Consider the following 11,634-nt stretch of genomic DNA (forward strand, 5'->3'; position numbering starts at 1 on the left):
GTCCCGCCCCTTCCTTTTTTTTTTCTTTTTTTTTTTTTTTTTTTGAGAGATTTTTGCTATTGAGCATGTGTACTCTCCAGAGAGACAGAAAGAGGGAAATTGAGAAATCACTCCCCAAGTGGGATGGCTGTGCTGCAATCCCTTCTCCTCCATTCTCCTCTCAAGAGTTTGGACATGCACATACACGCACCGAGCATATTTCAAGCTGCCAGGTCCAGGACTTGAACTGCAGTCAACCACGTGGAAGTCCTGTGCCTCAACTACTGCACCACCTGCCACTCCCATACTAGTCTTTCAATTCCTTCAGGTTTCTGATGATGGGCTTTACCATCACAGCCGATGTGGTGGTGTAGGTCCAAGCACCACCAGCTATTGTTCTCATGCAGGAACCTGTGTCAGATCCCCATGGCCTGCCTCTTCATCTTGTTTTCCCACAGAAAGAGCAAGTGTACTTGGTATGCTCACTGATTTGAATTTTCTTCATCATTTTCCAGAGGGAGACACAATAGCGGTTCCTGTATTTACCAACACGGTTATAGGGGTAAACTTTTTTTTTCACAGAAAATATTGTATAAGAGATCTTTATAATATATAAAAAGTGAAATTCTATTGGGTCATTGGAAAAGTCATGACACACTTTTCTGTTTTTCTATGCAAAAATGCGTCATAAAGCCAGCTGGTGTCATAGTGGTTAAGGTGCTGGATTCGCACACAACAAACCATGGTTCAAGTCCAGACCTGGTGTTTTGAAACTCATGCCAGGTGTGTGTGCATGGGTGTGCCCAAAATCCATAAAGGAGAATGGAGAAGTAGGGACTGTGGTGTGGTCATCCCCTCCGAGGAGGTAATTTCTCATATTGTCTCTTTCTATCTCTATGGGAAGCACTTGTACCCTGTAGCAAAAATCTCCCCATCCCCAAAAATGCATTATGACTTTTTCAACAACCCCAATTTACATATATATATGTATGTATGTATGTATATATATATATATATATACACACACATATACATAAATAAAAACACACACATATATATAATTATATCATATTATATTATATATAATATATAAAATGTGATTAAAATATCAAATTCAGGTCTCTCAAGGCTTTGAGCCCTGTTATCAATTTCCAAGTCTGTAGTTCCAAGACAAGAGACTCAGTTATGTAGATACAGTTTTTGTTCTGAAGACATTTACCAGGGCCTGTTTTATGTCCTTGTTCTTCAGACTGTAGATGAAAGGATTCAGCATGGGAGTGACCACAGTGTACATCACTGAGGCTATCGCACTTGCCCTGGAATTTTGGGAAGATGAACTAAAATACACTCCAAGTCCTGTACCATAAAACAACAACACAACTGACAGGTGAGACCCACATGTGGAGAATGCTTTATACCTGCCGCCAGCTGATGAAATTCTCAAAATAGATATTACAATCTTAGAGTAAGAGAACAGGATACCAGTGAGTGAAATAACACCCAGAAGTTCACTTGCCAAATAGATCACTAGGTTGTTGAGGAAGATATTGGAACAAGCCAATTGGATCACCTGATTAAGTTCACAGAAAAAGTGAGGAATCTCCAATTTTATACAAAAAGACAGCCTCAAAATCATTAGGCTATGTAACAGAGCATCCAGAACACTCAATAACCAGGATACCAGAATCAGGATGGTGCATAACTTGTGGTTCATGATGACTGTGTAGTGTAGGGGGTGACAGATGGCCACGAACCGATCGTAGGCCATCGTTGTCAAGAGGAAGTTGTCTAATTCTCCAAAGAGCATGAAAAAATACATCTGGCTGAGACAACCTTCATAGGTGATGACCTTGCTCTGTGTCTGGATGTTCACCAGCATCTTTGGGATGGTAGTGGAGGTGAAACAGATGTCTGCAAAGGACAGGTTGGAGAGAAAGAAGTACATGGGTGTGTGTAGATGGTAGTCTGTGATAATGGCCAAGATAATGAGAAGATTTCCAATGAATGTGACCAGGTACATGGACAAGAATACCCAAAACAGGAGAGGCTTCAGCTCTTCCTCTTCTGAGAGCCCCAGGAGAATAAATTCTAAAATAGTACTTTGGTTTCCTGGCTCCATGTCCTGAGGAAATGGCTGAAATAAAATTGAGAGCATTTCAATGTTAGCCACAAACAGTGGCTAAACAGACAGAATATCTAACTGATGTAGAAACTTCTAAAATATAGGTTTCACAGTAGCTTTGTTTGTTTGTTTGAATTTTTTTTGAGTGATTTTTGCTATATGGCACATGTGCTTACTGGAAAGACAGAGAGACAGAGAGACAGTGAGAAATCTTACCCAGTCGGGGGGTAGGGTTGGGGATGGCCATGCCATAATCCCTTCTCCTCCATTATCCTCTAAGGATTCTGGGCATACATGTGCATGCACCTGGCATGAGTTTTAAGCCGCTGAGTCTGGGACTCAGCCTTTTGGAAATTTAGCACCTTCACCATTATCCCAACTGTTAGCCCCAGTATCTGTTCTTTAAATGTATGTAATATATTACATATGATATATAGAAATACATGTCATATATCATGTAAAAAGAGGATACCTAACTTATTCCCTCATAAAGTATATTTTCTCTACCTTGATTTCTGTTTGATCTAAATTCTGAATTTTTGTATTTATTTTATTTCTTAGATATTGCTATAGGGTGAGTGTGCTCACCAGAGAAAGATATATAAAGAGAAAGTGATAAATCATCCCCCAGATGAGATGGCCACACTGCAATCCTGTCTCCTCTTTTCTCCTCTAGGGATTTTGAGCACACAAGGACACATACCCAGCGTGATTCTCAAGTCACCAGGTCTAGGATTCAAACCACAGTTAGCCACATGGAATTTCAGTGCCTTAACCACCACGTTACCTGCTGGCCCCTATTTTTTTTTTTTATTGCAGAACACAGTTTCAATTTGAGTTATCTACAGAACTTGTGTCCCTTTCACTGTTGGCTTTTCTTACTCTATGCAAAACTATACTTTCATTCCTGAACCATAATTGTGGCATGGTGTCTTTCTGCTTCAAGGCATGACTGATTTCATAACAGAAGATACTCCATATGATGAGACATAGACTTCTCCCTTCTCTGAGCATTTAGTTTTGTAATTGAAGCATCCAAGGGGGCAGGCATGTCTATAAGATTCTCAAGGATAAGCCAGATCAGGGGCATGGAATTTCTCATCATCTTCTACTATGTAAATATTGGAGAAAATAAAACCTAGTCTGCAGAGAAAACTAAAGTAGACAGAAAAGATTGATAAGAAGCAGAAGAGCTAATACAACGGAGAGAAGGAGTGATGAAGAATCTAACTCTGGTTGCTTTCAAGCAAAGTTAAAATCCTCAAGCTCCCCAGAAATGTACTCACTGGAGAGAGATAAACAGTTAGTGAGAAGGAAAGTAAGAAATAATCCTCCAGGGGAGATGGCCATGTCACAGTCTCCTTTTCTTCATTCTCCTCTTGGGATTTTGGGTATGCATATACATGCACCTGGTGTGAGTTTCAAGCTGCCAGTTCCAGGACTTAACTGTGGTCAGTCATATGAGAGTACAGTGCCTTAACCACTATGCAACCTGCTGGCCACAGAAATAAATATTAACAGTGAAAACACCCAATTACATTAATATTTTCAACATGTATAACTCAAAAATATTTATATCCTCATATAATCATGATAACTTACAAGTAAAAATTAATAACATACTAAAACTAGAAACAATAAAATAGATTTACAATGATTTTCAAAAATCATTTCATGTGTTGTAGAGATGATTTGGTACATGAAACCATCACTGAGAAGTATGATTAAAGTACAATCATTGAGGCTGGCCAGTGTTGTGGTGGCTAAGGCACTGAACTCTCACATGACTGATCACAGTTCAAGCCCTGTACCTACAGTTTGTTTTCTCACTTTCTTTCTCTCTCTCTACCTCTCTCTTGTCAAATTAAAAAATAATAATAAACAAAATAAATTTTGAAAGTGTACAATAAATTCTACCAAACCGTTAAGAGGAAGTTCTCCATGATTATGTCCAGAAAATAGAGGCAGAGTAGTTCCTAATTCATTTTGTTATTACCCAACTCTAAAACCAAATAAAAACATTACATAAAAGAACAATTACAGACCAATAAATCTAATGAACTAGATGCAAGGGATTGTAATGCTGGGTACAAGAAACTGAAAAGAAGTGGGAAGGATTGGGAAGAACTATGTTAAGAGATATAAGAGTTTGAGTCCAGCAGGTGATGTCGTAGTTAAGATGCTGAACTCTAACATGGCTGACTGAAGTTTGAGACCTGGACCTGGTGGCTTTGAAAAATCACATTGGCCATGTGTTTGTGTGTGCCTAAAATCCTGAGAGGAGAATGTAGGAGAAGGATGTGGCATGGCCTTTCCTTCAGTGGAGGGATTATTTCTCTTTCTCTCTCTTTTTCTGTCTCTGGCAAGTCCCTATAGCAAATCAAAACAAAACAAAACTATGAAAAATATTAATGAAATATAAATGCCTTGCAGACAGTGAGCTCTGACCTTGACTACAGATTTCACTATAAGCCTTTGATAAGCAATATAATTTCCATAAGTTTCACATTCTTTATCTATAAAATTAGAATTAGAATACAAATTTTATAAAGCTATTAAAGCAATTACATAAAAATAAATACAAATTGTCCTCCTGAGACTTGCATTGATCAGTGAATTTTTTAATAAACTCTTCAGTTTCTAACCTTCTATTCCACTTCTACTCTGTTATCTCCATTCTCAGTATCTATCTATGGGTTGATATCAGGAAGACTCTCTTTCCACAGACTGATCATGTTCAAGGACATAATCTACTTTATTTTTTAAGAGAGAATTTTGAAATTTATGTTTTTAGTTTTGGGCTATAGGTAATGTGTGCTCAACAGAGGGAGACAGAAATAGAGAGATGTTATTGGTTGAAGATATTTTGATCAACGGGACTGGGGAGAAATGTCCACATATTGAAATGCTCACATTGTAAGCTAAACAACGTGATTGAATGTATATACAAAAAAAAAGAAAGAAATTAAATAAAAAAAAAGAAATAGAGAAATCATCTCCTAGGTGAGATGACTATGCTGCAATCTCTTCTCCATTCTCCTCTCAGGACTTTGACCATGCATACACACACTCCCAGCATGATTTTTAAGCTACCAGATCCAAGACTCAAACCTCAAAGTCAGCCATGTGGGATCCAGCCATCTTAACCACCACACCACCTGGTGTCCCCATCACCTGCTATTAACCCTACACTGACTCCACTGATTTCAGAAAAAAAAAAAAGCATCAATATAATAACCAAAATATCTGGCTGCTATCTACCTGACCCAAGTTATATTTCACTTTTTATTACTGGTAAGATATTAATAGCTATTTGCAATTTCCTTAAGACACCTTATAACTAATCCCCACAATTTTTTTCTCTACTGTCTGTTACCCTTTCTCTACTGGGAGAATTTAATTCCCACTATAAGACCCAGTACAATTAATAATAAGCTTGCTTGTGAAGCCTTATGTAGCCTCCCAGGAAGAGTTAACTCTTTCTGGATCCATTTCCACAGGATTGAAATACTACCTCAGGAAAAAACTGCTACCTTAGGATATTGTCTTAATTTATTTACATGTCTATTTTCCCTGTTTGTTTAAGTTTTTGCCTTAGGGCACATGTGCTCACTGGAGAAAGAGAGAGAGATAGTGAGAGGGTAAGTGAAAAATCATCCCCCATGAAGGATGGCCATGCTGCAATCTGCAATCTCTTCTCCTCCACTCCCCTCCTTGGACTCTGGGCATATGCACATACACACACATGGTGTAATTCTCAAGTTACCAGGTCCCAGACTTGAACCATAGCTCTGTGGGAGTCCAGTGCCTCAACCACCATGTCGCCCACTGGTCTCTCTCTTTCCCCTGGCCATGTGTGAATCTAGCACCCTTAACCACCATGCCTCCTGCTGGCCCCTAATAATTATTTTTTTAAAATACCATATTGCAATTTAACCTAAGCTAGAAACTTCTGCCTGGGAGTTGGACAGAAAAAGGAACTCTGCAACACCAGACTACCATTCCTGTTTGTCATTTAACTAACATTTATTGAGCATTTTTTGTGCCTACCTTGTGCCTAGGTAGGCACAAGTCCTTAACTTAAGCAATGACAAATACAAAAATGTAATGGTTAATACACATATATTAAGATATTAGGGAGCTGCCAGGTGGGATGATGGTTAAGGCGTGCTGAACTCCCACATATCTGACTGTGGTTCAAATAACCTGTTTAAATTGTAAATTTCTCAAGAAAAGATGTAATGTCATACTCTCCTTTAATCTCAGAACCTGGTTTAGTGCCCTTCATGTGGTAAGGACAGAATAAATTATTTGTAGACTGACTGAAAAGACAAACATTGGAGTGAGTTTAGACAGATATTACCACCAATGAAGAAGAAAAAAAGCTGTGAAAGTAGAGAAAATTCCATTCATAGAGGGAGAACGTATAGTTGAGAACCAATACCCCAGAAAGCAAATTGAAGTTACATATATAAGTATATCCTGACTCTCTCCCCACAATCAAGGAGAGCAACATGATAGGATTTGTATTATTAACTTTTAAAAGAAGAACAAATTTATTTATTTATTTATTTATTTATTTATTTATTTATTTATTTATTTATTTAAAAATATGCTATAAGTCACATGCACTCAAACTGTGGTTGGCTATGTGGAAGTACAACACCTTAACCACCACGACACCTGTTGGCCTGTGTAATATGAAATTTTAAAAATATATTTTCCCTGTTGCTCCTCCTAGATCTACTACTGATATAAGGATATCTCATATCCCCACCACCTGTGACAATGCCATAGCTCACCCAGGTATTATTGGGAACAATCTGAGTTCACTGATCTGATTTCTTTCTTGGGTGATGAATGAAGTAGAAAGTTGTGTCCCCAGGAAGAGCAGAAAGACAGGACCACTCATGAGGCTTCAGAAAGACACTGTTGGGTTTCCTCATCACTTGAAATTATAGAGTACATTTGAGAGGGGGGAGCAGGAGCATTTAGAGTTTCTGTAACTTTCAGGGACTGTATCCTCATGAGCCCCATTAATGAAATATTATTTTGTCATTTGTCTCTGCTCCCTGAGACATGCTGTTCTCTGGAGGTATGAGAGGAAAATCAACACAAATTGGTGCCATGACCCTGAGGGAGTCATGTTTGGAACTCCATGTTCCTTGTTTATCCCATCAGCCTCCTTCTTCTCAGGAGTAGATCATCTTTGTTTAGGGGTGGTTCATGGAGTGGAAGGTGCTTCTTAATTGCCTTACCCATTACCTGGGTGCATTTACTTTTCCAAAGAGTCAACCTCCCCTCCAGATAATTAACCCTCCTTTTTATAAGTCCCTCCCCCATAGGGTATGTGTACTCACCAGAGAGAGACAGTAACAGGGAAATTGTGAAATCACCTCTTAGGGGGCATGGCGACACTACAATCCCTTCTCTTCCATTCTCCTCTTGGAATTTTGGGCATGCATGCTCATGGGCCTGGTGTGATTTTCAAGTCACCAGGTCTGGGACTTGGAACACATTTGGTGGTGTGGGAGTCCAGTGCCATAATTCCTATACCATCTGCTGTCCCCAGAGTTGAGTTTCATATGCTGACAGTCTAGAGCTTTGTAAAATACTTCTGGCCACACACCACTTCATATGGCTCATTACTATATATATATATATATTGATATAGATAGATGATAGATAGATAGTATGTGACTCATTAGTCTCTCTGTGTGTGTATATATACTATCACAACTTGAATTTTGATTAAATGCCAGTATGCCCAGCATGAGGGGAAATTCATTCTTGGTGAGAAGACATAGAGAGATACTTATAGGATGATCTCCTAGGCATGGGCTTTGGTTGTGTATACACATATTGGGGTCCAAAGAGATGCAGAAATTGGTTACCAATCTTTTTAATTACTGTCTTCAAATGAATAGATTTTTGTCAGAAGACTGGTTGTACATAGTGATCAAAATAGCTTTTTTTCTGTCATTATATTGTATGTTACATGACTCAATAATATTTCAAGGAATTATCTTATTAAGGATATAGTTGACATTAGTATTAAAATCAATGACAGAGTTTACATGTATGTTGGACATTCACAGAAAATAAAATATGCTAGGCCAGCCAGTGGTAGTAGTTAAATTGGCTATACCCCACATAGCCAACTTCACGGTTCAAGTCCTGGACAAAGTGACTTGAAAAACACTTTGTGTGTGTGTGTCTGTGTGTGTGTGCATGCTCAAAATTCTGAGAGTATGGATTGCAGTGTGGCCATTCCCCCAGGATGTGCTTTCTCACTTTCTTTTTCTGTCTGTCTTTTTTTCTCTCTGTCTCTGTCTCTCAAAAAATTTCCCTGTGGTAAACTAAAAAAGTAAAAGGAAAGAACGAAATCTATTCAGTAGCATTTTTATACTGTAAAAGGATGTACAGAAAGCTGTATATGCAAGCCACACATGTAGAGGATTTAGTACTACTGGGGATATCAGGATTTTAGAGGAAAGTCTTTTCTAAGAGATAGCCACTCAAGCCCAAATAAAAAGATGGGAAATTTTAGCTTGATAGACGTCATGTGGAAAGATGTACAAATTGGGAAGGCTCCTTGTTAATGAGTTCATTTCTCATCCCTTCACCAAACAAACAATGCTGAAACCTACTAATTTACAGGTTTCTGGTTACAAAATTTTTTATAATATTAGGTCATTAGAAAAGTTGTGATGCATTTTTGCATAGAAAAACACAGAAAAATATGTCATAACTTTTCCAGTGACCATTCTCTAATCACATCTGCCTAGAAGAAATATAATCACATCTGCCTAGAAGAAAATGTACTATATATGACAGACCAAGCAGCAGGCCTCTTGCCAGGGAGCGATCCTGAGGCAGGGGCATTGCTTGCTCCCTCACATCTCCTGCAGACCCAGAGCCCAAGCACCCACCCCCTAGGTCGATGGCTAGTACTTTCTGCTTTTGATTTTTTCAGCATCTTATTCTCTTGTTAATTTCCTGGACTTCCTCCTACCACAGTCTCTCCTGTCCCCAGCAGCAGGCCACAGACCCAGTGGCAGGCCTCTGGCCAGCCAGCAATCCTGAGGCAGGGGCATTGCTTGCTCTGGTGAAATTCTTTATTATTGTATGTTTTTTTAAATTTCTTTTTCCTTGTGTTATTTCACCTAGTACCCTCTCCTCTTCATCTTCCCCCCTGCCAGAAGGACTAGACAGATCTATAATCAGATATCTGAAATCCCCAGTAATATAACTGGGATCTTCCCTTGTACTGAGCCACCTGAGGAAAAGAAGATATTGCTTTTCAGACACCTCAGTAGAGTACCCCTCTTGATACCACGTTGGTAAAAACAATAGAAGAGAGAATTCGGCAAACGTTAATTTGCAGCAAAAGGGAAAGTCACTTACTCCTAATCGGAGAAACGTTCCCGCAAGTGGTATTCAAAGTGAACATATCTTCCAATGTCTAGAAGTAGAAGAAGATCCTCAGGTATGAATAAACAAGGAAATACCTCTCCATCAAAGGTACAGAATAACTCCCCTCCATCTTTCGTGCTAATGGACGATGTTACCAAAATGTCAGACAGAGAATTTCGAATATTTATGGTGAACAAATTTTTTGAGTTGGAACAGAAAATACAGGAGATGAGAAAGTCCTTCCAAGGTATGAAAGGAGAAATGGACACTCTGAGTAAGAACTAGATGGAGCTATTAGAGATAAATTCTGGAATAGAAGAAATCAAAAACTCCCTCAAAAGTATTAAAAGTCGATTAGACCATGCTGAAGATCGAATCTCTGATGTAGAAGATAAAACCTCTGACCTAGAAAGAACCACCAAAACGATAGAAAAAAATAACAAAAATACACGAGGATAATATTCAAGAAATACTAGATTCCATAAGATGCCTGAATATCAGAATAATTTGCATCCCAGAAGGTGAAGAAAATCTATTCCATGAAATGCTGGAAGAAAAATTCCTGAGTATAGAGAGGCACTCAAGCATAAAGACCCAAGAAATACAAAGGACCCCAGTTAGAATCAACCGCAGAAGATCTTCCCCAAGGCACATCGTAGCCAGACTATCCAAGACCACAGATAAACACATGATTCTAAAACTGGCAAGAGAGAAATAAGAAATGACATACAAAGCTCATCACATCAGGCTAACTCTGGACCTCTCAATGGAAACAATGCAAGCAAGGAAAGAATGGGAAGATGTATTGAAAGTGTTAAGAGAGAAACAATTTCAACCAAGATTATTGTATCCTGCAAGATTATCCTTCATATGGGAAAAAAAAAGATTAAAATCTTCTCAGACAAGCAAGACCTGAAAGAATTTGCCAGCACCAGACCAGCTATTCAAGAAACCCTGAAGAAAGTACTGTTCCAGGAAAACTAAAGAGCTAACTGACAGAAACAAAGGAATAAAAGACTGCTGTGACAATGGCCAACTTAAATGTCAGGTCAGACGCAGTTACATCGATAATAACATTGAATGTGAATGAATTAAATTCCCAAATCAAGAGACACAGACTGGCCACATGGATGAAGAAACAGAGACCCTCTATCTGTTGCCTACAGGAAACCTACTTCATCGATAAAGACATACATAGACTGAAAGTGAAGGGTTGAAAGAAGGTTTTCCATACAATAGGGAACCAAAAGAAAGCTGGAGTTGTGATACTAATTTCTGATAAATTAGCCTTTAAAACAAAAACTGTTCAAAGAGACAAAGAAGGGCACTATATTTTAGTAAAAGGATCAATACATCAAGAAGATGTAACTCTTATAAATATCTATGTGCCCAACACAGGAGCACCCAAATATGTGAAGGAAAGACTGTTAGATCTAAAAGGGTAGATAGACTGCAATACACTAATTGTTGGAGACCTAAACAGTGCACTATCCCCTCGGGACAGATCATCAAGACAAAAAATAAAGAGATAAAGGATCTGAACGATACCATAAATGAAATGAACTTAACAGACATCTATAGAACTTTCCATCCCCAAACCACGAGATACACTTTTTTCTCACCCCCACATGGAAACTATTCAAAGATTGACCACATAATAGGGCACAAAGCAAGCCTCTACAGATTCAAAGGCATAGAAACTATTCCCAGCATCTTTTCTGACTATGATGGAATTAAACTTGAGTTTAATTTCAAGAGAAATCCTCAAAAATACTCATATACTTGGAAACTAAATAACCTACTACTGAATGACTCCACAACTACTGATGAAATAAAGTCCGACATCAAAAGATTCATGGAAGCTTATGACAATGAAGACACGAGTTTCCATAATCTTTGGGACACCACAAAAGCAGTCATAAGAGGGAAGTTAATAGCAATTAGTGCTGATAAGAGGAAGATGGTAAGAAGGCAAATGGATCACTTAACATCATGCCTCAGAGAAATGGAGAAGCAACAGCAAAATAACCCAAAAAACTCCAGGAGAAAGGAAATAATAAAGATCTGAGCAGAAATAAATGAAATAGAAAATAAACAAACTATACAGAAAATAAATG

The 11,634-nt window shown here is 38.4% G+C and overlaps 1 protein-coding gene across 1 annotated transcript; it reads right to left on the reverse strand.

The window, feature by feature from the left end:
• Window positions 1–1,162: 1,162 nt before the first annotated feature.
• Window positions 1,163–2,098, reverse strand: LOC102470887 (olfactory receptor 7A5). The gene has a single exon (XM_006171205.1). The coding sequence runs from the start codon at window positions 2,096–2,098 to the stop codon at window positions 1,163–1,165; it is 936 nt and encodes a 311-aa protein (XP_006171267.1).
• Between the last annotated feature and the right edge of the window lie 9,536 nt (window positions 2,099–11,634).

Source organism: Tupaia chinensis, unplaced genomic scaffold, assembly GCF_000334495.1.
Source record: "Tupaia chinensis unplaced genomic scaffold, TupChi_1.0 Scaffold149482_1, whole genome shotgun sequence".
NCBI classification, from domain to species: Eukaryota; Metazoa; Chordata; class Mammalia; order Scandentia; family Tupaiidae; genus Tupaia; species Tupaia belangeri.

Excerpts from the sequence above, each read along its gene's own strand:
- LOC102470887 (XM_006171205.1), bottom strand. The coding sequence starts at position 2,098 with ATGGAGCCAGGAAACCAAAGTACTATTTTAGAATTTATTCTCCTGGGG.